The sequence below is a fragment of the Rhinatrema bivittatum genome, chromosome 19 (assembly GCF_901001135.1).
Source record: "Rhinatrema bivittatum chromosome 19, aRhiBiv1.1, whole genome shotgun sequence".
NCBI classification, from domain to species: domain Eukaryota; kingdom Metazoa; phylum Chordata; class Amphibia; order Gymnophiona; family Rhinatrematidae; genus Rhinatrema; species Rhinatrema bivittatum.
Window position 1 is genome coordinate 35,595,554 of NC_042633.1, and position 27,397 is coordinate 35,622,950.

Consider the following 27,397-nt stretch of genomic DNA (forward strand, 5'->3'; position numbering starts at 1 on the left):
ACTATATATCAGTGCAATGATCCACTGTAATACTGCACAGCTGTAACCATGCTAACTAACAATGTAATGATAAAGAATAACACTGTACTGTATAGTTTTAACTAAGATATCTAACAGTACAGTGATACTTTGTAATATTGCACTGTACAGCTGTAACATAGTTATACAGCACAGTTACCCCTGTACAATAGTGTAATAGTGTATATTACACAGTTATATAGCACAGTTATTGTTGTACAGTACAGTGTGATAGTGTATCATTACAGTTATATACTAGTTACTGCTGTACAGTAGTGTAGTAGTATATCATTACCCAGTTATATAGCACAGTTACTGCCATACAGTAGCATAATAGTGTATTATTGTACAATTATATAGTATAGAATATATTTATACAGTTATATAGCACAGTTATTGCTGTACAGTAGTGTAACAGTGTATCATTACAGCTATATAGCAGTTACTGCTGTACAGTAGTGTAATAGTGTATCATTGTACAGTGTAATAGTATATCATTACACAGTTATATAAGTTACCACTGTACAGTACAGTGTAATAGTGTATCGTTACATAGTTATATAGCGCAGTTACTGCTGTACAGTAGTGTAATAGTGTATTATTACATAGTTATATACTTCAGTGTAATAGTGCATCATTACACACTGTACAGTAGTATAATAGTGTATCTTTGTACAGTGTAATAGTGCATCATTAGTTATAAAGCACAGTTACTGCAGTATATCATTACAGTTATATAACAATTTCCACTGTACAGTACAGTGTTGCAGCTGTAAGATAGCATGGTTACAGATATGTGTAGCGTGTTACAGCTGTATAATTACACTTTAAAATAAGCACAATCACAGCTGACTTTACAAAGTTATTCAGCTTACTTACAACTGTAGAGTGCAATGTGACATGGTGTGTATACTTTTACCTCCATTGAAAGGGGTACATTTTCAGACAGCCCCATCTAGCCATGTTAAACCATTTTAATGCAACTGGAACCATTTGAAACTCAATGAGACTCCCGGCCAGCATGACCCTGGAGAGCGTAAGGAAGGGATTTTGAGGAGGAGATAATAAAGCAGGAGGAGTGATGATTCTGGGGGTCACACTCTGATGTGGTGGGGGCCATGGGATCTGCTCTTTTATTGGTTATTTTGAGGGGGTGGGGGCTCGCTCTGTACTGGGTCACTCTCTCGCTTCACGTTCTCTGGTCCAAGGAATGAATTTGTATCTGGGTGGTGGACTCCTCTCCTTTCCCTGCTCCCGCACCCTTCTTCCATACTTGGGACTTTCCTGCTTGTGCAAGTGTGAAATTACCTGGTAGGGAGGGAGGATTTTGACATGTGGAAAATAATTGTTTAGCTCTTGACTCTTCTTATAGAGAACACGTTTTTAGTTTATGGATTCCAGGTGACAGGTTGGAATCTGTGCCCAGGCTTGGTTGAGTGGCTCTGCCAATGGCTGCTTCCTCATATCCACACCTATTGCTCTTATTGGATAATTGCCCCTTTGATTCCCCAGTCCAAGTAGCAGGAGTGCTTCTGCCAAACCAGCCTGTGGTTTCGGATAGAGCTGCAGCTAGCACCCGGTGTTGGCACAGGGGTTTCCGTAGTGCCTGCTGCAGCAGGTGTCAGTGATCGGACAAGGGACACCTGCCCCAGGATGCATCTGCTGCCACTGCCGCTGCTTCTGGGCAGCCTATGTGCTCAGGGAGTTTTGTCTGGTGAGTACCAGGGAAAGGAGATTCCTGCTGTAAAATGTCAGTGCCAGCTTTTCTCATGAAAGAACAAGAACAGGCGTGTATAGGAAAAAAGTCCAAGTCAGATTGGAAAAAAATCACTTTAAATCTGTTGGTGAGTAAATTCACAGGACAGGCTTCATATCATTGGATATGAACTGATGAGAGACTGGAGTGGGAGGGGAGGAGGAAGCTGGGTTCAGTGCCCATCTCACTCTATATAAGGTCCAGGGATAAAAAGGTCACAGCTGAAGATGGTATCTGTGTAGTCTCAAAAGCTCACATATGGCATCCTTGCTATATAAATGGGGGAGAGGGTAAAAGACAGGGAAACTGGGGTAAGACAGGTGGGAGCAGGAGGCCTGGGGAGGAGATGGGGAGTAGGGAGATGGGAGATGGGCTGGGAAAATGATGAGTGAGAAGTGGAAAGCCAGTAGGTAGGCATGTGGTGAAAGGAGGGAGATTAAGGACAGAGGGAAGGGCAATAGGGATGAAAGATGGAGAGGTGAGATGGTATGAGGGAGATGGAGATGGAGAGTTAAGACAATAAAAGATGCGGAGTGATGCAAAGTAGGGAGAGGTAAAGAGATGATGGCAGATGGGAGTGTGAAGGGGATGATTGGGAGGAGAGTGAAAGGGGACGGTTGGGGAGGGAGAATCAGTATGGGGATGATTGGAGGTATGAATGGATACAGAGGTGGAGATAAAGAGATAGAGAAGAGAAAAATAGAGCAAAATGAGATGAAAAGGGAAAGATCAATGTCAGAGATAGTGATCGGTAGGAAGTGAATAAGACAAAAGGTGGGAGAAGAAACAGAAAATGGACAGAAGACCTTGGAAATGGAGTTAAGACCAAGAAGAAAACAGAAAAAGAGACTAGGACCAACCCGATTAGAAAAATAAAATGTTGAGACAATAGAGGTAGAAGAAAGTATTTCATTTTCACTTTAACGATTGTAATATGTCATTGCTACCTTTTCATAGGAAGGGCTGTAGCCGTTTTGTGTCCTGGGAGTGAGTTCTGCTTTAGTTTGGCAGGTTTGCTATATAGATGCTTGTGTATATTTCACAGAGCGCCTGGCAGAGGAGGAGGCTTGTGTTGCTGTTATTGAGATGCTTTTTTCATGAGGAGAAACATCCTAGTCCTGGTCTGCACCCATTCTTGGGTGTGTGGAGGGAGTTTCTATGGATGCAGAGTGCTTGTTTATAGTCCTAGAGGTGCAGGGTTTATACTGGAGTTTTGTTCCATGCTGTACTGATCCCAGACTTTACTCCCATTTAGGAGAATTGGTTGAATGATGCTACTGAATAATTTTAATGGTAGTTTTGCAGGGATGTTTGAAACTGGCCAAGGGTTTCTTTATTGCATAGAAGGTCCTTAGGACTTTTTCTTGTAGTGTCTTTATAGTCCATTCAGGGGTAGACAGGTCCTGGAAGCCTGATCACCCAGGTGGCTAACGTTTCATGCCTGGTGCCTGCAAGGACTGCCAGGGGAGGAAATGCTGCTGCAGCCCCAGCCGTGCTGCTGGACGAGAAGGGAGATGCTGGTGCGGCCTGACTCAGGGAGTAGGACGTTCTTCTGTACTGCCAGAGATAGAGATGCCAGCTGGTTAGGTGGAGAAAGAAAATCATATAGATACTCCCCCGGTCCTAAAAATGAGCAAAATAAACCAAAACCCACAAAAATAGTCAAGAAAAATAAAAAGGGATTCTTCTCTTTACAGTCTTCCTGGCTGCTGAAAGGCTTGGCCGGTGTTGCCTAACTTTTGAAATATTTTCCCACCCCTGAGCCTATTTAAAGCTCTCAGATGCATTCTGGGTCAGGTCTAGGGTGTGCTCTAGGTGTAAGTGGAATCCGCTCAGTACGGATGCACCGGTTTAAGCGGAATACGAGTTTTGTAAATAAATAAATACCAGAATTAATTCTGTTGCCTTTCTGTGCCCATCTTATCAATCTAACACATCAGCCCCTTCCTCTCTCCCCTTCCCAGTACCACTGTAATATCATCTACGATTCACTTGAATTGTTCAGCATTTGTCATCTTCTTGCTCTGACCTGTTTGGGCCTAAGGAAAAGAGCATTCACTCCAGAAAGGCAGGCAAGATAATGCAGTAAATTAGTCCAATACAAAGCTATAGATTTAAATTGTTGATCTTTATTACTTTCGCTGGCTGCAACCCCATGCTGCTGGGTTCTGCCCAGCGCCCAGTGATGTCACTGTGGATCTTTATGGCGATTGGCTGAATATTCCAGAAGTGGCAGATCCTGTAAATAAGAGGGGCAGTCCTGTCCATGTGCATTTCTGTCCATTTGCAAAGTCTGAGCATGGGAAGACGTAAACAATGCAGAACAGGTTTTCTATTATCACTTCTCTAAGGACAAGTAGGATGCGGTAACAGTGCGCTGAGGTCATTCTTCTTAGATTTACTAGAGAGGTTTTTCAATCGTTTTCCAGTTTTCTTAGTTTTTATCCTCAACTGCTGTAATGAGTGGCATGAGCCATTTTTTTTGTTTAAAATCAAATCGTTTAATTTTGCCTCATTAATTTTTTGGCTGATGTCCCAAAAAGAGAAGCGGGCCAATGGATTCAATAAGAGCCTTCAGTGCAGTTGCATCAGGTCTATTGCATATCTCCATGATGGAGGTGTGCTCTGCTTGGGGAGACGACCATGTTGTCGCAGAGGCTTCCGTGTGTAGGAAGATGACTCCCAGAGGTCCGAAGATCAGAAAAACGTTTTGGGAAAAGGCCGGCCTGTAGGCATTGGCAAAAGAGGCATCGACATTTTTATTCAGGGGATTCACGAGCTGCATCGACATTGAGGAAACGTGAATCTCACTCGACATCAAGCACACATGGAGGCCAGCAAGACGACAGATCATCATCTCGTTCCCCCATCCAATGAAAGTGAATGATTCCTTGTCATCAGTAGTAGCATCGAGGTCCTGCGACGGGAACTCTTTGTTTTACCTGTACAATTAAACGCTTATTTTTCACCACATACAGGGAAGGCCATTTTCCAACAGGTGACTTACATAGGCAAAATGCTTTTTACCCACGGAAATCCCTTTGAATGTTTCCCTTGCTGTATTCAGTACGCCAAACCTGTCCCTGGTCACAACTAGTTTCACCTCTAATAAAAAAGAAACATACAATGATGAATTCTGAGAGGAGTTCAAGGTTCTGGACAGCAGTTTGAATTTAATGTGGTGGGATTCTGGAAGCCAGTGGACACTTTTAAGCACTGGGGTTCTGTGGTCTCTTATGGCGGTGCCTGTTAGCATTCTAGCAACCTTTAATAATCTGACAAATACCAACAAATCATTGGGGAAGGGAGGCTCGGGACAGAGACAGCGTGTGAGAAAGTACAAGACACGGACAGGTACATAAGTGTAATTTGTCTGCTTAGTTTGGGGGGAGGACAAGGGCTAGGAAGGTTATACTTAGGGGTGGGGGGGGGGGGAGTTCAAGGCCAGCAAGGGTCGGTGGCAGGTGGCAAGCAAGGGTTCTCAATGTCCAGGCAGGGCTCAGATCCAGAAGTCAGTCTGAGGGAAAGACAGGAGCGAGGCAACAGGGACTGACAGGGGCAGAGCAGGCTGGAGAGACAGGGCAAGTGAGGCAAGGACGAGACAACGCTGAGGCAAAATGTACTGCAGGCAGCTACGCATGGCAGGAGACCTGTTGCTGAGGCGCTGGCTGGAAGCGCCACTGAGGTTTAAATGCCCAGCCAGCGCTGATATCTCCCAACGCCTCTCTTGCTTTCCTACTCTGGGGCCTTTATCAGCTGGAGCACTCCATGCGCGTAAGCCTAGGGGGACCAGCAGGAAGGAGACATGGCGGTTGTTAGGGGTGCATATGGCCGCTCATTGGGCTGCCCCATGGTTGGCCAAATGTAACAATAATAATGTGGTGATTAATTATAATATCAATATTATCATGTGATGATGTGTTTGTCTCTCTTCCTATCTTAGGGTCTCACTCTCTACAATATTTCTACTCGGAGGTGACGGAGCCTGGTCCCGGATCTCCAGAGTTCTATGTGGTCGGGTACGTGGATGACAGAGTGATCACTTGGTACGACAGCGTGAGCCAGGACTTCCAACCCCGAGCCCAGTGGATGGCAGAGAATGAGGGTCCGCAGTACTGGGAGGAAGAGACTCTGAAGCAGAAAGGCTGGCAGCAGTCCTTCAAAGTGAACATGAAGAATCTGATGAATCGCTATAACCAGAGCGGGGGTGAGTGACCGTCAGGAGCAACAGCAGCAGCAACGTAGCACGGATAACTGCCCTCTCTCATTTCAGTCTCTGCTCCTATCTCCCACTCTCTCAGGCCAATGCAGCAATCTGGAGTTAAAACACTGTGCGCTGGATTTCAGGGCACGGTTTTAACATTCAGATTCAAATGTTTTTTAACTCCTGCTACAGCAAGCTAAAGATATGCTAACGCATCGGAAGTTTTAAAAAAGCAGATTGCCTGTAAAATATATGTTTGTCACAGGTCGAACACGCATTTTAACTCGGGAAGGGGAGGGGGGCGCGCTCTGCGCTCTGCTCTGTCCCTGACAGGCAGATTGTGTGCCGGGTAAGCTGCTGCTACTTAGCTGGATAAATACTGATTTATCTGGCTATCCGCAAAATGTTTTTTTTATTTTTTATTTTTCTCTTTTTTATAGGTTTTGAGTGCCAGCACAGTAGCGCTGAAAACTGAACGCCATCTCTGACCTCGGAGTTAAGTTTTCAGTGCTAAGAAACTCCTGCTAGGCCAACCATCTCTCTGTATGGGGAGTACTGCTTAATGCCTTCATTTGCAGGGAAGTTCCATGCGAGGGTGCTAAGTATTACTCACAGTTTTTAACACATATTTTCAGCAGGAAAAACTCCTTCCTGCATTGGCAGTAAGATTTACTTGCACATAATGGGGTCGATGCAATAAATCAGTGCGGAAAACGGGCACTCAGTGTTGAGCGCCCGCGTTCCTAACGCACGCCCAGCACCTCTCCTGGGCCCGGGACTGAATATTTAAATGAGAGATCGTGCTGCCAAGCTAGGGAGAAATGTGCGTCCCTAACGCCTCCTTGGCAGCGGGCGCCCAGGAGAGGTGGCTGTTAGGGGGTTAGGAAAACGGATGCTCAATTTTACAACCACGGGTTAGGAAAACGGATGCTCGTAACCTGATGCCAGCGCACTTTTTTTTTTTTTTTTAAACCTTTTGGTTCCTCCGATTTAAAAGTAAGAGGATGTACAGAGAAGCAGTATTTTCTGCTTTTCTGTACCCTTTTTTGGGCTGCTCAGAAATTGTCTGTTCTGAGCAGGTGTTAATTTCTGAGCATAAAAATATGCAGGTCAGGTGCACATTTTTTTTTAAATCTGGGGAGAATAACTAATAGCCTCATCATCATGCGTTTTGCATGTGATGAGCGTTATTAATTTCATGGGGGTCGGCTAATCCCCTTATAGAATAATGCGCATCTAACCACAGGTTAACGGTGTTGCATCGGCCCTAATGTGCGTTGAAGCAAGGGTGAAACTGCTGAAGGGTCAGCGCACTTTATTCATCAGTCTGTCTGTTCCCTGTAAGCGCACAGCTTACAGACCTGCTTCATGCAGTATCCCTCACCCCATGTGCTTGCTTGACACAGTGAGGCATTGTGGGTGCCAGGGGTTTTTGCCTGAAGAGGGGACAGCAGTCAGTCAGTGTTTGCTTCTGCTTTTGTCTCCCCCGTGCTCCGACTACACCGGGAATACCGGTCCATGCCCCTAACCGAGTTCCTCCTCCAGCGGCTGCAGACTTTCCTTATATTCCTGTGCAGTTCACTGATTCGTTGTTTGACCCACACATGGCTCTATAGTGCAGAAGCCCCCGGGCACTTCAACCAGAGGATCAATGAACTACTGGACAGAAGAGGAAGGACTATGAGGCTGATGCACTAACCTTGGGATACAACTCTGCACTGAAACTCAGCACACACTTTCTTAAGGCCCAAGTTAAAAATGTTGTTAACTCCGGATGCAGGAAGCTAATGCTATGTGATGCATTGCCGTGCACACGGGCTAGCGCACTGGTAAACGTGCAATTGGACGCTTAACTCTCAATGCAATAACAGGATTAGTGAGTCCAAAAAAGCCCGTAGCTAATAGTGCTCATGACATGTAAAGGCCATGTAGATGAGGCTATTAGCTATTACCCTCTAATGCAGAAAATCACCATTCAGCTAACGCACCCTTTTTAAAGTGGCAAATTTAATGCCAGTCCTGGCATTTCTAACGTTGGTAGTCGCTTCCTTGCCTCTTCTTCACGCTGTTTGGCTTTCTGAGATTGGGGTCTCCCTTTCCTCAGCATGAGATCAGGCAGCAGCAGCAGCCTCAGAAGTGAGGTCAACCTGCTCTGCTTTTCAGTGGTTGCACTTTGGTTTCCTCCCATCTGACAGACCCCCTGTGATGCTCTCAAGGACTCCAAGGGGTCCACGTTTTAGTGTAAAGTGATTTCATGAGTGAAGGGGAGGCAACACGGTGCCACTGAGATCCTAAGCGAAGAGGAGCGCCCTGCTGGCACAGACTGAGGCGTTGGATGGTTACGTCTCATTCGCCTGCGTATGCGCTCCCCTTCACTCTGTGCCGGAACAGACTTATGCTTTGGCAGCTTCTCTACGGGCACAGGAGATGCATGTTCCATTCCTCCGTGTACATGCTTCCCTTCGCTCTCTGCCAAGACACACACCACATCCAGCCAAGTGCTTTATATAAATATACTAACTAGTAAAAACTGCCCGGCATTGCTCGGGTTGTCTGGTCTATAACAGATCTAAATTTTAAAATGAAAGAAAATTGAAAATGATAAATATTGTTTTATTTTATTAAGCAATTAACAGAAAGCATATAGAAACTTAGGCACCCTCTCTGTAAACAATGTTGCCAATATATTAGATGTCTCTCGTTGCCCAGTTCTAGAAAGCAGTAAATAGTGATTGTTCTAGAAGAAGATTAAAAAGCACTGGTTCCAGTACAGATGCCTGGGGCACTGCACTATTTATCATCCTCCATTGAGAGAACCAACCAGTTAGTCCTACACTCTGTTCTCTATCTTTTACCAGTTCACAATCCACAACATTAGTGTAGCCATAGGTGGGCCGTGGTCCACCCATTTAGGGCTCAGGCTCACACAAAAAGACCCCATCCTATGGTAGCCAAAGAAGGAGAGGACCGTCGGGGGATCCCATTTTGTGGTGGCTGAAGAAGAGGCACTCTGTGTGTGTCTGTGTGCAAATATGAGCCTGTGCATGTGAGTGTAAGTCTCTTGTGTGTATATGTGTGAGAGCATACGTGGATATGTGTGTGTGAGCCCGGCCCGGCTTTACAGACAGAACATATTAGCAAAAGGTATCTGGCACTTTTTCAAAACCAAACAAACGTGGAAAAGATAAATATTAGGAGAAAAGCCTGCATATATGTGTGTATGTGTGTGGATGGAGCCTGAGAGACCTGGCTTTGCAGACAGAACATATTGTCTTTGCAGAGGGCACTTTCCTCTATTAAGGGCACTGATTGTTGGCCACAGACAGACAGGAGATTGTGACCATCTGTGCACACAAGCCTTGTATACAGATCGATAGATAGAAGATATACAGTATATCAGGACAATCAGGTGATACCTTTTTATGAGACTAATATAATGCATTTCTTGGCTAGCTTTCCAGAACTAATACTCTCTTCTTCAGGTCAGAATTCAATTATTTATTTATTTATTTAAAGCTTTTTTTTATACTGAGGTTCAGGTAACAGGGTTACTAATCACTTCGGTTTACATTTCAAACATCAAACAGTTGACATGAGCTATGTCTTACAAAGAACAAGGTAAACAACAACTTGGAAAAACAATATAACAGGGTAGCAACATAAGATGTACATACCAAAGGTATCTTAACTTAGAGTACATAACAAGGTAGAATTAAGTGTAGAGGTTGGTCTAGTGTGGCCTAAAGCCAGCTGGAGTTGGGGAAGGCTAAGGGGATGAGATTATAGCTTTATTAAAATGGTAAAGGGTATTTAGGGGATGCAGTCCATGGGAGCTGATGAAGCTGAGTAATGTTAAGAGAAGGCCTGACAGAATAACCAGGTCTTGAGTCTTTTTTTGAACGAGATTGGGCATTGTTCCGGCCTGAGGTCCGGAGGGAGCGAGTTCCATTGTTTGGGACCAGCTGTGGAGAGAGCTCTTTTTCTTAATGTCGTTTTGATGGGTGGAGCCTGAAGAGTGCCTCTCTGTGCTATTCTCAGTGGACGGGAGGAGACATGAGGTTGTAGAGGAATTCTGAGGTCCAGAGGAGTGACGTTGTGCATGGCTTTGTGGATGATTGATAATGTTTTGTAGAGGATTCTGAATTTGATTGGGAGCCAGTGGAGATTCTTAAGTATGGGAGTAATATGGTCTCTTTTTTTGGATTTTGTTAGAATTCTTGCTGTTGAATTTTGAAGCATCTGAAGAGGTTTTAATGAGTTGTCTGGGAGTCTGAGTAGCAGAGAGTTACAATAATCGATTTTTGAAAAAATGATTGATTGTAAAACCGACCTAAAATCGTGGGAATGGAGGAGGGGTCTTAACCTTTTTAAGACCTGGAGTTTAAAGTAGCATCCTTTTACAGTGTTGTTGATAAAACCTCTGTAGTTCAATTGGTTATCCATGATTACCCCAAGGTTTCTGACCCAGGGGGATAAGGCTGGGAGCGTTGCTAGGAGTGAGTTATTTACCGGGAAGTTACCATCTTGTGAAATTAGTAGGAACTCTGTCTTGTCTGTGTTTAGAATCAGGTTGAGGTTAGAAAGTGGGTTATTGATGGAGTGAAGGCAGGAATTCCAAAAGAGTAGGGTCTTGTGCAGAGAGTCAGTAATCGGTATGAGGATTTGGACGTCATCTGCATATACGTAATGGGTTAGCTTTAGATTTGACAGGAGCAGACATAGTGGTAGCAGGTAGATGTTAAATAAAGTTGGGGATAGAGATGATCCTTGCGGGACTCCTCGGGAAGACATGAAAGGTGTAGATTCTATGCTGTTGATCTTGACTTTATAGTATCTGTTCTGGAGGAAGGATATGAACCAGCTTAAAGCTGTATTTTTTATGCTGATCTCGGTTAATTGCTGTATGAGAATCTCATGGTTCACTGTGTCAAATGCAGCCGTTAAGTCGAGGAGAATAATCAGACTGGGTTGTTTGTTTTCTAAGTTCAAGAGGATGTTATCTGACAGTGATAATAGCAGAGATTCTGTGTTTCGAGATTTACGGAATCCCTGTTGCGCCGGGGAGAGGATGTTGTTGTTGTCCAGGAACTCGGAAAGTTATTTATTAACTATTCTTTCCAGAATTTTGGCGATAATTGATAATTAAGGAAAGTATGACATTACCAGAAGAAAGAGCCAAGGATCTTACTTGCTATCAGGCTGCACTGAATTTTGGTGGGGGGAGGGAAGTGGTATGCTCTCTTATCCAGGTGATGCTGCGGCTGCATTGGAGCTCCCATGCCTCAGCTGTTTCCTCCCCTGGGGCAGTCTGACTTTCCTATGGCTGATCGATCTGGAAGCAGCTGATTGAGAATAAATCGGGTGCTGCCTCCCAATGATCGGATGGGAAGAAAGGGAGTCCCTAAAATCTTCTAATGTGAAATAGGCAGGAAGCAGCAGGTCACTGGGGGATGTTTGTGCATTTGGTATGACCTTTGATTAGGTATGTTCAACGCTTGGTGCCTGGTCTGATTTATGAATGTTTAGTGATTATTTAATGTGGCCTGTTCCAACCACTGGATATTCAATATTGGGAAAAGGGGACATTTTCAGTCTTTAAATAAAGTTTAAAATAAAATCTGTGCAAAGCAGCCCAAAGACTGAACATCTGAGCTCTGGGCCCTGCGTCTGGGAAAGCTGTAACTTGGCAGAGCATTCTTAGTTTGCAGTGTGAGGGTCTCACCTGTCACACAGAGCAGGGTCCTGTGTCACATTGCTGCCATGCTGTCTCTGTCACATGATCCCAAACCTGCCTTCCCCCTATCTGGTTCCAGAGGTTGTACCCAGCTTTCCTGTGCTGGTGCTGAGATGTGTCAGGGAGGGAGGAAGGGCCTCAGGGAAGTCTCAGGAAGTGGAGCAGTAACTCTCTCTTCCTCTCTCCCTCTCCCTCAGGTGTGCACACATGGCAGATGATGTGTGGCTGTGAGCTGGGGTCAGACGGCAGCACTCGGGGTTTTTTTCAGTTCGCGTACGACGGACACGACTTCATCAGGCTGGATAAGGACAGAGTGATCTGGGTAGCGGAGATGCAGGGAGCGGAGATCATGGAGCGGAAGTGGAACGCGGACAGGAGCATCGCTGAGCAGCAGAAGGCTTACCTGGAGCAGATATGCATCGAGTGGTTACAGAAGTACGTCCGGTACGGAGCGCAGGAGCTGGACAGGAAAGGTAACGACCCCCGGCCCTGCCATTACCCTCTACTACCAAGCTTGCCATGCTGACAGCACTGTACTGAACCAGCCCCGGGGCACCCAGAGCCTGAAAACTTGCCCCTCTCCCAGCATCCAGGTGGGAGGATAGAGAGGATCATAAAATGGCAAAATCTGATCTAGAGGAAAGAAAAGTGATTAGGTCAAAGGTCATAGCCTGTGCATCACCACAGTGGTGCCCTCCTCAGGGTCTGCTTCCAGTATTTAGAGATCCTATTCTACAGGTCTGTGACCCTCTCCCCAGGGAACAGGACTGTGTCTGTTGGTGTCAGGAGGGGAAGTGAGACCACCCTCACTCAGAGAGTGGTGACAGGTGAGCTCCTTGTCCTGCTTGCAGACCCGTGACTACTCTTCTTTCTTTCCTGCAGAGCGTCCCCAAGTGAAGCTCTGGGATAAGAAGTCTGAGGGGGGTCTGACCACCCTTCACTGCCTGGTCACCGGGCTATACCCTCGCGAGATTGAGGTGAAATGGGTGAGGAACGGGCAGGTCACCATGCAAGGAACAGTGACCACAGGTATTCTCCCCAACCATGATGGCACCTACCAGATCCAAGTGTCCGTTGACATCGATCCCCAGGAGGAGGCCACGTATGACTGCCACGTGGACCACAGCAGCCTGCTGGAGCCACTCCGTGTCCTCTGGGGTGAGCTGGGATTAAGTCATGTCAAGAGGATAGGGGAGATCAGCTAGTCTGACCCTCGACACAGACTTTGCCTAAAAACTGTCCATGTATAAGCAGCCCTCAAGAATCCAACTCCCTAAGTTCAATTAGGCTTAATAACTTTGGGGAGAGGCTGCCAAAGGAAGAAGCTGCTGTTAATGCCACTCGGAGCAGTCTCTGATGCTGGCACATTGAGAAGGGAAGAGGGGGAGAAATGAGGGGGGAGGGAAGATGTGAGGGGGAAGAAGTTAGAGCTAGGGAGGGCAGCTCCAGTCCTGGAGGGCCACAAACAGCTCTGGTTATCAGGACATCCACAATGAATAATGAAGCAGGGAATGCAAATCTCTCAGGCACATTCATTCTAGACATCCTGAAACCTGACCTATTTGGGGCATTTCAGGACCAGGGTTGTTTACCTCGAGTTAAAGGGAAATGAGTGGGGAGGACAGGGATAATGCATGGATGGGGAGGGGAGGGATAATGCATGGATGGGGAGGGGAGGGATGGTGCATGGATGGGGAGGGGAGGGATAACACATGGATGGGGAGGAGAGGGATAATGCATGGATGCTTGCACCTGCTACAGTTCAATCTCAGTTACTGCAGAGTAACTCTGGAGCACAAAGCTCAGGATGTGGGGTGTTTTTTTTACGTTTGTTAGATTCTGGATCTTGGAGATTTTATTATACCAATTTTATTATACCGCCTTCTTGAATGCAGTATAACAGGTGTAGTTTTTTCCTGGTTTAAGAGCTATCTCACTGACCGGAACCAAGTATTCAGGCTGAATCAACAATCTTCTGCCCCACAACAGTTAAAGCCGACCCTTGTGGGACCCCTGTTTTTATCGGCCACATTATTCAATGTATATCTTGCCCCTATCACAAAATTGTTGGCCATTATCATGGACGGATATAAACTGTACGCCGACGATATACAGTTCTATATCAAGGTGCAGAAGTCTTGGCAAGAAACTGTAGATCTGCTTCAACTATGTATTGATTCGATAAAGCATTGGTTAAAACAAAATAAATTATCCTTGAATACTAAGAAAACCGAAATATTGTTAATTCATTCTCCTCATGTTAAATCTGATCAAGAGTTTCATTGTGATTGACAATATTTCATTCTCTATTACTAAGCCCTTAAAGAGTGTGGGAATTTTGCTTGATGCGTCCTTGTCCTTTAAACCACAGGTTAGAGCTGTCATCAAAACTGGTTTTTTAAAGCTTCGTTTGATCGCTGGTTTAAGGCATCTTTTCTATGATCATGATTTTCTGACTGTAGTTTGTTCTATAATGTTTCCACATCTGGATTATTGTAACAGTCTGTTTATAGGGTTACCCAAGATCACGCTGCAACCTATGCAACTTTTACTAAATGCTGCTGCCCAGTTGGTTTCTCATACGAAAAGGACTGAACATATTTCACCAATCCTTTGTAAATTGAATTGGTTACCTGTGCGTGAATGCATTGAATTTAAAATTGTAATGATCATGTTTTAGCTTCTCAGTCTGGATGGTTCTCATTGGCAAATGCATTGCTGCGTATTTATAAACCAACTAGAGGTTTGAGATCTTCTCAACTAAACTTGCTTGATATTCCTTCTGTGCTGCAAGCTCGTCTTTCCTATAGGAGAGAGTCATTGTTTTCAATTGCTGTTCCATCTTTATGGAATTTCATTCCTTTTGAGCTGCGTTCTTTGGATAATGTAAAGAAATTCAAGAGGCTTTTGAAAGATTTTTTGCTCCATCGGGTCTTTAGCATCTACAATATAAATGGGCTCTGACCGACGGCCCGCAAATGTGCAATAGAGAGCAGCTCTACTGCGCATATGCAGACCAAAGAGCTCTGCGCGACGTGCTGGGTGTCACAGAGGGGAGGAGGAAAGGACAGACGAGCTGCTGCTCTGAGAAACAGCTCAGCCCATTCCTCCGCCGCCGGGGAAGGAGGGAGGGAGTTGGGACGGTGGGAGCAGAGCAAATGCAGTAGAGAGTGGCTGTGAAGAGATCACAAGCAGCTGCAGCCTGCAGCAGCCAAAGGGCAAAGAGCTGAACAGAGAACAGCTTGCCCCTCCTCCCCCGCCCCCTGCAGGGGGGGGGGGGGGGAGCAGTGCTGACAACCCGCCTGTGGGTCTCAGCCACCACGGGAAGATTTTACATGGGCATCGCTCCACCCCCACTCCCAGCAAAGCAGAGGACAAAAGTGAAAGCCAGAGCCGTGCTCCCTCTCAAGCCCCCGATCGGATTTCTTAAAGGCACAGGTCTCCCAGAAAGAGCAAAGCAAGCCAGGCAACATGTCCCAAATCTGTTACAGCTCCTGCCACCGCTGCCTGCAGGGGTGGGGGGGAGGGAGGAGCGGAATGTTTTCGTCACTCTCCCAGACACAACAGGCGTGGGAACTTTGCAAGCTCTTGCGAGAGCAGAGCAAAGACTTAGGTGGGGGGGGGGGGGGGGAACAAAAATCTCCCCCGTTTTACTGTGTGAGAGAGAAGTGTGGTAATGTGCGCTGAAGGCGAGTGTGAGTGCCAGAGATAGAGGGAGACTACATGAGGGATTGGGCATGCATGCGTGAGGGACAGAGGAAGAGTGTATGTGCAAGAGAGAGAGAGGAAGCCTATGTAGGGGCTGTATGAGAGAGAGATTCTTTTCTCCCCCAGCTCTCCACTTAGAGTTTAGAGTGGTAGGGTTTGAGTGTAGAGGGGAACGGGAGAGCTAATGGAGAGCAAAGGAGTTGGGGCCTGTAAGGATAGAGTGAAAAGGGTCTGATCCTGTCCCTCCGCCTCCGGGGAAGGGGGGAGGAAGTTGGGATGGCAGGACCATTACGCCTCGCGAGATCCCCCTCGGCCGCTGCTGCAGCTCCTACCACTGCCGCCGTCTCTGGCCCTTCATGGTGCTGGGGGGGGGGGGAGGAGGAGCAGAGCAAAGACGTAGGAGGAGAGGGGACAAAAATCTCGCCTGTTTTAACGGGCTTAACGGCTTGTTTTCTAGAATCTATGATTGTGACAGATTTTTATACCTTTTTTAGGTATGATTTAGGATTTATCTTTGTCTGAATACAATTGTATTATGTGCTTACATAATATGATTGAGACTGTGATTTCTATGAAACTTGATGTGTTGTGGGTTGGTTTTTTTTTTTTTGTCATGTTGTTGTTTTAATGATATTATTTACGTATTTATTTTTAACTTTTATATACCGATGTTCCTGCATAGGATATATATTGCACCGGTTTACATAGAACTTAACGGTCGCCGAAACGGCGGATACAATGAAACATGTGGTACAATGAACAAGTGGAACAGTGAACAAGGCGCAATGGACAAGCGGAAGCAATAAACATGTGGAACATTAGAAGTCTACTATAAAATTAATGGAAAACATAGGGCAATACTTGATGAAACTTCCAAATAATCTTTAGGATAGCCGGGTGAACTAATTTGACCTGCAGGAAGAGATTCACAAAAAAGTGCATTAAGAAAGATTCACTTAAAAGGATTCATAGAGGGACTAAGTGATTTCTAGCTGTGTGTAGATCCACGGCTAAGTTAAGGCATTAATGTAGTCTTTGTCTCGCGGAGTAGTTAACGATTTGAGGGATATGTGGAGTGCCGGTAAGGAAAAGGGTGCTTGGAATTGCAAATCAGGGGGAGCCTCGATGCAAGGACTTATCAATCCGAAAAGGCAAGAGCCAGGTTTTCAATTTCTTTTTGAAAACCAAAGGGCAGGGTTCTTGGCGAAGGTCCGGTGGGAGCGAGTTCCAAAGGGAAAGGCCCAGCTGTGTGTGTATGTATGTATGTATGTTGTAAATCGCCTAGACCTTTTTGTGTTAGGCGTTTAATAAATTTTAAGAAATGGAAATGGAAATCTTCGCTTTTCTGCTCTCAGGCTCATTTATGAAGCAGGGAGTTGGTGTTTGATCCTGCGTTCATTGCCAAGAGGCAGAATTATGACCACAGACAGGTTGCTTCTAGAGGTTTGTCTACCACATAACCTCTGTCACTTTATTGAAATATCCAAAACTGACATAGAAACACAGTAAGTGACAGCAGAAGAAAACGTAAGTGGTCTGCCCAGCAGTAATAATAATAACTGCCACTCCATACTTGTTACCCCCATTAACATTGGTTTCCATCCTTTGGCCACTAGGGATCCATTTCCCCTTTTGAATTAAAAATGCGTCGCTAAACTACACTGTGTGAACAACGGAGACTTAAAAGAAAATACAAAAGCGTAAAGCGTTGTGATCTTGATATGGAATGACGGTGTACAGAGCATCTAAATAAACAAAATGAATAAATAAACGTGGATGCCTTGCCAGGAGTCCTCTACCTCATTCTTGCCTCCAAACTTTAGATCCCCACCCCACAGCTAATCCATAACAATCTCCATGTGGAAGGTTCCCAGGAATGCTGTGAACATTACTAAACAGGTCTGGCACACACAGGGGTAGATAAGAAGCCCTTTGTCCTGTCACTAAATGCCCGCTGTCCTGGAGTATCATGTGGCTGCTCAGCGACCTCCCCTGTGGGCAGGACTGTCTGAAAGGGAGGGCAGGCTGAGTGCCTGCCTGGGGTACCAGAGCACCATACTTTAATACACCCCCCCCCCCCCAACCCTGGCCAGTCGCAACATGAGAAAAAGATCCTTCCGCCAACCTCCCAGGGCACTGTTTATCCCGGCAATAGTCCTGGTCGTTCCTACCACTAGCAGTAAGACCTCTGGGGTCCCTTTCGACTCTTTTAGGGAGAGTATTTCTCGGGCATGTGATGTATGAGACATTGGGACACATCACATGGACCCCTGCAATGGGCTCCTATTGCAAATGATTACGGAAGGACTTCTCAGACTGCAGAGGGACTCGGAGACCACCCTTGCCTCTTTTGTCCTTCTCTAAAGATTTGTTGGTGCTGGCCCTGAGTCTGGCACTGCTCGGGAACTGGAAATCCATACATTCAAAGAAAAGGTTGTTGGGTGCATCAGACAGAGCAGTTTGGATGTCCTGGAAATGGGCCCCTTCCTCCCAGTGATTAGGTTCAGGGGCTGAGTGCTGGGCACAAACTTCTGCCAGGAATTACAGCAAGGTCTAGGGGAAGGACAGCACGTGCCTGGAATGAGTAAAGTCATCCTGGGCTAGTAGGGGTTTGCTTTGGCCACAGCCATTGGCTGTTCCAGGTCTCTTGTTGTGGGTCTGTTGTTTCTAGATGATGTGAAAATCTGGGGATCTTGTTTGTACTGTCTGGATCCTTTCTCTTATAACATAGTAACACAGCAATGATGGCAGAAAAGGACCAGATGGCCCATCCAGTCTGTTCTTCAAGCTTCTTATGGTAGTAACGTCTGCTCTGTGCAGGATACCCCTACGTTTTTCTCCGGGGTGGTAACTGCCACTCCGTGCATTTACCCCCAAGCCTTATGATAAGGATAGTAATATTTACATTCAATCTAAACCAAGCAAATGTCAAACCCATAAATTACTGCTAGCAACACTTTTACTGGGTAGGTAACCATCTTAATTCAGACAATGTTGCTTGACATTCTTTGTTTTGGGACGTGGTCATAGAAGCAGTCCTGTGCTTATTCCCTTATGTGTGCCTGGCAGTACTCCAGAGCGTAAACGTCAGTGCCAATGTGGGTTGTTGTCTGTATCCAGTTCTCCCCCCTTGCTGTCGAAGCGGGGAGGGTGTGTGTATGTGGGGTAGGGGGAATACCTATCAGAATGATGTGTTGCAATTTATTCATTAAAACGTACTTTTCCATTTGTTTTTATTCCAGTTGCTATTATATTCAATAATCCTTTCATTGAAATAACACAGTTTGTTCAGTCTATCATCACATTCATATTTCTCTTTAAATATTTCAGGCTAGATCAGGTTTCTCAAGAACACTTTCTCCTCATTCGGTAATCTGCCTCGATGATCCTCCTCTCCAATGAACGTTTTCAGATTTAACTTATGATCTTGACTCATCAACGTGACATAGAACTGACCCTATGCAAATGCTACTTCAGGCAAAAATATTCCCCCTTTCCTCCCACATGATCAAAGCAGCAATGATAGGAAACCATCTTCAGCCACATTCGTTTCACTTGGTGCCTGTTCGGTCTGTTGCCAAGTCTCGTTTTCAATTCGGTTTGAAATCGGTGCATGCTCTAATTGACTTTTTTCAAAAGCTTCTTGCTGACCTTCCTTTCTTTGCCACCTTCGTTTTTCATTCTTCATCTCAAAACGTTTTAATATTGATTCTGGGACAGCATACTTGTTCACTAAACTTTCATTTAACTTTCGTCACAGTTGAAAAAAGATCTTGAAATTCTTGTGTAGAAAACTGACACTTTGAAAAATATTTATATCAAAGATGGCTTTTAATTATCGGGGTATCCAAACTAAATACCAAATTAAAAAAAAATCTTGTACATTTGGTGTGGCGGAGAGCCATTCTCTCCTACCTCTTGTACAGTAAGAGGTACTCAGCACGCACCATCAGAGCGTATTATAAAGCATTTAGAAATCTCTCATCAGTAGGTGAAGGTTCCCCAGCACACGGTGGCTTCATACTAGAAGAAACAAGAGGTTCGTCAGGCAGTCCGGCAATCTTATAATTGATGATAAGATTAACTCCTCCACCTTCTTATACTCTTTCTCTGCAATTTCAGAATCCTCATAGAAGTAGGAAAATGCTTCCCGGGAGGGCCCGGTTATAAAAAGCGTCTCTCCCGGGGATTCAGAGATCTCGGGGGAGGTTGGTGCTTTAGGTCTGTAGAATGAGGTGTCAGAGGAAAGGGATCAATGGTTTGGGAGATGGGTGGGTGGGCTCAGTGCTATGGATTTGTGACACGCTCTCTCATTTCTCCTTCTCTATTAAGAGCCAAAAGCTTCGCCACCAGTTGGCATCATCATAGGAGTGATTGTTGCAGTGCTGCTGGTGATGGCTGGGGTGCTTGGAGTTGTCACTTGGAAAAAGAAACAGAAAGGTAAGAGGCTGAGGGGAGCAGCTGGAGAGGGAACTGAGTCTTCTCTTGCCTCCTTTCTCTGGGGGTGTCTGAGGTATCTCTCACCTTGCTGTCTGGAGTGGGCAGGTGTCGCTCATTGCCTCCTCCTCACACACCCAGGGGCTACAGCAGAGATGTCTGCATATCCAAGGTCCCCTATTCACCCTCCCCTGGTGCAGCTTGTGGAAGAAATGCTTCTCCAGGGTTTTCTCAGTAACTCCAGAGGCATTTATAATGTGTTTATTGTGCATTAAAACTTTCACACAGGGTTCAGGTATTTACTAATTAATTTATGGCTTATATTCATTTATCGCCTATCTGAAAACACACATACCTCCCCTCCCCTCCTGACCTATGTCAACAAGCAGTAGGTGAGGAAAAATAGGAGGGGAGGGTCTGAAGCAGATATAGTTCAGTCTGCAGCTGTCTGTAATCCCAGGACTCTGGACTCAGCTGAGGGAAGAGTGGGGCAGGGTGAAGGCCCCACATAAGTCAGACAGCAATGAATGATTTATGGGGAGGGTGAATATCTGGAAAGCTATCAGCACAGATACTTACAGTCTGGGTAATAAAATTCAGAGTTGGAAGCAGATCCATGTTGCCGCTTGTTCTATAGGAGGTATGAGAGGAGGGGGGCTAGGGTAGGGAGAAACAAAGGGATGCAGTGCATAAGATCCATAGGGGAGTGGGGTACATGTGTGCAAATATGGGGCACAAGACCTGGAGTGGGCATGTGAGAGAGAGCTGGAGGGGGAGGGTATATGTGAAAGGGGGGGAGAGGGAGAGAGCTGGCAGACAACACAAAGGCTTTTCCTTTAGAAATCCCCAGCTGTGCTTTCCAGAGCTGACTGTAAACAAGTAATAAAGCAGGCCCACATAGAAGTGCCAGGAACACCGGCTGATACCAAAGTTTCAATGTGCTTGCAGGTCTGTGGATGCAGACAACGTTCTGAGTTTACATATTACCCCCTATAAATTACATTCATGTACTGTGGTTTACAGGAGAAAGGAAATGAGTGTGATTGTTGAGTTGATTATCAAAATCTCAGGGTCAAGGGGCAGAGTGGGGGCGTATGGACACGAGCCCTGAGTCTCTTAAATACCTGGCAATGCCTCTGCCTGCAGCTTTTGAAAACTGTAACATTGTGTTTTCTTTCTTCCAGCATCCGATCGAAAGGACGAATCTTTCAGCTCATCTGGAGACAGTTCCATGTGTGAGTCTGTGCTCAGGGTCTGATCGTAATGGGTGTGAGTCAGGTGCCAAGTCCCTCATATTTCTGGGTGATTCTGCACCTGCTCCATCAGTTTAGAAGCATTTACTCTCAGAAAGGGAGCAAACTTTCCCCTTGCACACACACATCACTGATCCCGTGTAATATATTACCAGGTTAGGTGTGTCATTGCTGCACATACACATCACTGCTCCCGTGTAATATATTACCAGGTTAGGTGTGTCATTGCTGCACATACACATCACTGCTCCCGTGTAATATATTACCAGGTTAGGTGTGTCATTGCTGCACATACACATCACTGCTCCCGTGTAATATATTGCCAGGTTAGGTGTGTCATTGCTGCACATACACATCAGTGCTCCCATGTAATCTATTACCAGGTTAGGTGTGTCATTGCTGCACATACACATCACTGCTCCCGTGTAATATATTACCAGGTAAGGTGTGTCATTGCTGCACATACACATCACTGCTCCCGTGTAATATATTACCAGGTTAGGTGTGTCATTGCTGCACATACACATCACTGCTCCCGTGTAATATATTACCAGGTTAGGTGTGTCATTGCTGCACATACACATCACTGCTCCCGTGTAATATATTACCAGGTTAGGTGTGTCATTGCTGCACATACACATCACTGCTCCCGTGTAATATATTACCAGGTTAGGTGTGTCATTGCTGCACATACACATCACTGCTCCCGTGTAATATATTGCCAGGTTAGGTGTGTCATTGCTGCACATACACATCAGTGCTCCCGTGTAATCTATTACCAGGTTAGGTGTGTCATTGCTGCACATACACATCACTGCTCCCGTGTAATATATTACCAGGTTAGGTGTGTCGCTGCTGCACATACACATCACTGCTCCCATGTAATCTATTACCAGGTTAGGTGTGTCATTGCTGCACATACACATCACTGCTCCTGTGTAATATATTGCCAGGTTAGACATGTCACAGTTGCAAACACACATCACTAGTCCCGTGTGATATGTTGCTAGGCTAGGCATGTTGCTGCTTAGATGTGAGGAGCCCCAGAAATACGCTGCTCCTGGGTGTGGAACATGACCCGGCATCTCTGCGGGTTCTCAGCCACGCTGGAGTTCAATTACATGAGTTGTGACCACAGTTTCGTTTGGTGTCAGAGGAAGGGGGTGAATGCACAGTAAAAGAGGCAATTTACAAAGGGATTCTCCGGGGTAAACAGTACCCGTGGAGAAGGGCCCTTAGAAATGGCCTTTCCCCTTCTGTGAGCTCAGGTACATGCAGGTGATATTATTTTGAAGTCCTCGTGTATTATTCACACCTGCAGGGTAAAGATTTCCAAGGGCAGTCCCCCTTTTATGCCTCACTCCCTCTCCTTCCCTTACTCCTCCAGTGGATGAATTAAATGGGAAGGGGAATAAGAGCACAAGCATGGGTTCAGGACATGGAATAGTGTGTAACTCTTGGCCTCTCTCTCTCTCCTTACAGCGATCTAGGACGCCTCCTGGCCCTGGACGAGCTTACTGCTGCTAACTTCCTCCTTTGTGGTAGAAACGGCTTGGGCTGAGGGATGTTTTCCTGGAGCCCTCTCTGCACCCTCGCTCCATGCCAGGCTTAAAGATTCTTGTAAGAAGCTGTGCTGAGTGGGGGGGGGGAGGGGTATATTACAGTGCTCTACCCTCTGTTATGTTGCTGCTCCATCCTTTATTTCTCTCCCTGCAGCTTGTGAATATCTGACTGTTTAAGTGATAAGCTTGTTTGTTATCAGGAAGTATTTCTTCACAGAGAGGGTGGTGGATTCCTGGAATGCCCTTCCGGAGGAAGTGGAGAAGAGTAAAACTGTGAAGGATTTCAAAGGGGCAGGGGATAAACACTGTGGATCCATAAAGGCTAGAGGATGGGAATGAAGAGAAGAGCCATGGGGGTGGATTACTGGAGTGCAGGCTAGTTCCTGGCGATCACTACCCTTACTCAATAAGCCTTCACACGGTTAATGGAAATCCAACATTGCTCTCTGCTTCAACGGAAAGGGGAAATGTGGAAAAGAGGATTTGTATTCAGACAACTACCAACAAGGACTGAACTACACAGTCTGGGTAAACAAATAAGCGTGGGGCTAGCTTGCTTATTGCGGCGGTTACTACCCGAAACCAATTAAGCCTGATACATCACTTTGAATGCATATACAGTGTTGCTCTCTGCTTCAAGGGCAGGAATAAATGTGGAAAAGAGAATTTGCATTCAGACAACATCCAACAAGGCATTGATCTGTGCAGTCTGGGCAAACAAGCATCGGGGTAACTTGCTGGATGTGGCGGTTACTACCCTTAACCATTAAGCCTTATGATTCACCTTTGATGCAGCTCCAACATTACTCTCTGCATCAATGACAGGGGTGGCAGGAAATTTGAATCAAACAGTTAACAACAAGGGCCCTGAACTTGGTGGTCGGTGAAACAGCTAAGTATGGGAAAACAAGTGTGGGAGCTTGCTGGGCAGACTGGCTGGGCCGATTGGTCTTTTTCTATGTTTCTATCTGATGAAGAATAACAAAAAATAATAAAAAGATTCCAATAAACAGAAATGGCTCTTAACCCTCAGGAGGATGTAACTAAATTCGGTTTGCAGAGTTCATTTCCCTTTCAGGGTAATTTTTCAACTGTGCGCATCCTTTTGAAAATTCAAAATTGTGTACATAAATGCAAACATTTCCCCACCCCCATCCCTAGGACTGCAGATGAAAGTGTGCACAGATGCCCTGTGCACGTCTGTTTGCATGCACATAGGGCCATCCAGTCCGTACTCTGATAGCCCTCTTCTGCTCTCCCAATGGACATTACTCTAGAAATTCCCCTCCCTGTGGACTGATTGTAAAATTAAATACCCGGGGATGTGGGTTTCAAAGAACTTATCCTGCTAACTTAACTCATCCCAGGAATGTCCCCGGAACGCCCTTAAGTTACGTTAAGCACCAGTAAGCAATACAGGTACCCTTGGGAGGTACAGAGTCGCAGCATTTCTCTGGCAAAATGCTCAGGAGAAGCACTGCTCTCTGTCTCAGTTTGTACATTAGTTACCTCTTCTTTTCATAGATGAAAGTAAATAAGTCCCTGAATTGCATGAACCTAAGGGAGTATCATGTGCACAGTTTCTCATGTCGTAAAAGAGGCACATAAAACTTATGTTACCCTGATCCCTTTCCCAAAGTTTCCCAAATTGGGGCCTAAATACCTGGTGGTCACATTAATCTTCCATTAGTCCTTTGTCCTGTCATTTTTTTAAAATTATTTATTTATACATCTTTTACAGATATTTTTAGATAACAATATATTTTGCCAATGAAAAAGGTCAACATTTAAGTACATAATCATCTTATTCAAAAATAAATAAGGAAATCATATTGTCATAAGCATCAATCACCTTATCAAAATTATTATCTTCACCAGAAAAGGAAAATTTGGTGGAATTACATCCTCTAGAACACAAAGAAGTAAATAAAATATAACATTTAGAAAGAAAAAAAAGGAAGATGAACATTTAACTTAATATTTTTTATTCCCTTTAACTACACTGAGCTTAAGCACACAATTTCCTAAGTACTATTTGCGTTCAGAAAGGATTTTAGTTGAATGGGGTCAAAGAAAAGATATCTATTATTTTTAAACCTTACCACGCATTTACAGTTATCGTTGCCCCTATATTTCTCACTTCTTGACTCAGTGAAAGAAACATCTTTCAACGGACCTGAGTTTCTCTTGTGATATCTGGATATATTGTCCTGTCATTTTTCCATTCTCAGAGAGATCTTCATGCTTGCTTATTGTGACCCTCTGACCCTCCATCACAAGTTTTGGACAGCTCCAGCTGCTGTCCAGATGTCTCCTGTAATTTCTCTGGGCCAGGCTCTAGTGCAGAGGATTCTGGGTAAATCACAGTCTCCATGTTGGTCTCAGACTCAGACTCGGTTATCTGGCTATAGTTTAGCTGGATAAGTGCCCAAAATATTAAAAAATCAGCATTTAGCCTTCTGAATATGGACATTATTTTTAACAGAACAAATGAAAATATATAAAATTTCATTTGTTATTCTGTTTCATTTTAAAAACAAATTGGTATGAAATTGGGAGTTTTATTAAAGTTTCTCATTTTATTTCAAATGAATGCACATCACTAATACAGATAGGGAGTGGGATTGGGTTTGGTAAAGAATTGTGAAAGGAAATTTAATTACTGCAAAAAGAAACAAGAAGGTGAATAACAAAATTCATTTTGGATGGTGCTAAACTCCGCCCCCCCCCCCCCCCCGAGGTTATGTAAAGTGGTAGCAGTGAGATCTTGCAGATGTGAGAGGGGGAGGGTACTTTACTTCACCTATGCTGGTCTTGTCCTAAAATTCAAGTTTACTGAAGCAAAGAGCACATTTCAAACACCCGTTGGTGCTAATTTTGAGTAAATCCCAGTTAACGCAGCTCTGAGCTGCTGCAAGAAATGTTGTAGGAGATTGGAACAAAACTGCATAACCATCAATAGAAAGAAAGAAACCTGGTTTAATCTTATCTGGATGACTCTAGCAATGGAGAGAGAGAATTCCCTCAGTTACAGAAAGGCAGGATTTTGCTGCGAAATATTATCCATGTTCTCAAAAACTTGAATGTCTGTTTTCTTTTCCAGTACATTAAGAGGGTTTAAAGGGAAAAGACTGATTTCTTTCTAACAGGGTTAAAAGGGAAGGGTGTGATGCTTTCCTTGCCTGGGCTGGATTCGTTTTCTATCTGTAACTTCTAAATACCTCTTGCTGGGATATAATGCAAGTTTATTTTGTTAAATGTATTGATGTGTATTGACATTTATGTTTGTTACAAATATGGAGGAGCTTGTAAGATTGTTCACAAATAAAACTTTGTACTCTTTTTCTATAAGGACTCTTGCACTGCATAATTATTTTATAATAAATAGAAATAAACAGAAATGTAAAGTGTTTGATCCTGGGGGATGGGGAGGGGAACAAGAATTGCCCTGCTCAATGGGGCTGGGAGTTTCAATTTAATGTAAGAGATAAATATTCCATGTTTTACAAAAAAAACTGGAACAAAGTGGATTACAGCAGCATCAGATAAATTAAAACAATGACAAAAGACAAAAGCGAGTTTCACCCTGAAGGATACAGGATCTGCTCAAGGTGTGAGCGTGAGTAGTGGGGGTTTGAGAAGATGAGGCAGGGGGACCTGGGGGCCTAAGAGAGTAGGCAATGGAGGCTGAGGCTGAGGCTGGGACTTGTAGATGAAAGCACAAATACAAGGCTTTCCATATTCACACTGGGGACCCTCCAACATTATCCAGAAGTTCAAGAGCTGGGGACAAGGATGGATTGCAGCTTTGGATGCCTCTTGTTACCGTCTCCCCTCCCCGGACCTCAGATCCTATTCCTTAGTTTCCATTTCCCCCTCTTGGCAGACCTCCAATTCCATTCTCTTCTACCCCTCTTGTGCCTGCAATTTTATTCTCCCCCTACCCCATGTACTTCCAATCTCAGTCTCTCTCCCCCCTCATTGTATCTAAAATTCCATTTTCCCCTGCCCCAGTACCCCCTCCCATACCAGTCTCTCCCTTCCTGCATACCTCCAGTGCCAGTTTGCTCCCCTTCCCTCCACCTTTCATGTTAGTTTCTCCCTTCTCCTTCTCTCCCTTACCACCACTGACCATTTCCCTGCAGCCCAGGACCGTGGCTGTAATGACCCGACTGAATATGCTGGGAGAGGCGGAAAATAAAGCAAAAACTCCCCGGGGAATTGTGAACAAATGTTAGAAAAGCAAGAAAAGGAAATAAAAGAGGAAAAGGAAACCAATCTGATTCTCCAAGGAGGTGGCTGAAACAATAACGGCAAAAGATCAGCATTCAAACAGTAAAAAGAGGAAGACAGGGGGAAGAATATTTATTTATTTATTTATTTATTTATTTATTTATTTAACATTTTTCTATACCGAACTTCATGACAAGCTTCATATCAGGCTGGTTTACATCAAACTTAGGGGTTAACTTAACAAAACCATATAACAGGAAGGCCGAAGCGCAGATACATGTGTATCTGCGCTTCGGATACAGAATATGTGGCGAAGCTGAAAGAGATGAGGGAAGAGACCAGGATAGAAAAGGATCTCCAAAGAGGTAAAGCGAGGTGATAGAACATTGTTCAGATATATCAGAGAAAGGGGGGAGCCCAGAGATTGGATTGTAATATTGAAAGGAGATAAGGAGCATTGTATGGAGAAAGATGAAGAAAAAACCAAATACT

The 27,397-nt window shown here is 44.8% G+C and overlaps 1 protein-coding gene across 1 annotated transcript; it reads left to right on the forward strand.

The window, feature by feature from the left end:
- The first annotated feature begins 1,528 nt into the window (after positions 1 to 1,528).
- LOC115080500 (major histocompatibility complex class I-related gene protein-like) lies at positions 1,529 to 23,165 on the forward strand. The gene is made up of 7 exons (XM_029584699.1): positions 1,529 to 1,732; positions 5,718 to 5,981; positions 11,910 to 12,185; positions 12,595 to 12,870; positions 19,753 to 19,860; positions 21,042 to 21,092; positions 22,593 to 23,165. The coding sequence occupies exons 1-7, from the start codon at positions 1,672 to 1,674 to the stop codon at positions 22,598 to 22,600; spliced, it is 1,044 nt and encodes a 347-aa protein (XP_029440559.1). The 5' UTR covers positions 1,529 to 1,671; the 3' UTR covers positions 22,601 to 23,165.
- The last annotated feature ends 4,232 nt before the right edge of the window (positions 23,166 to 27,397 follow it).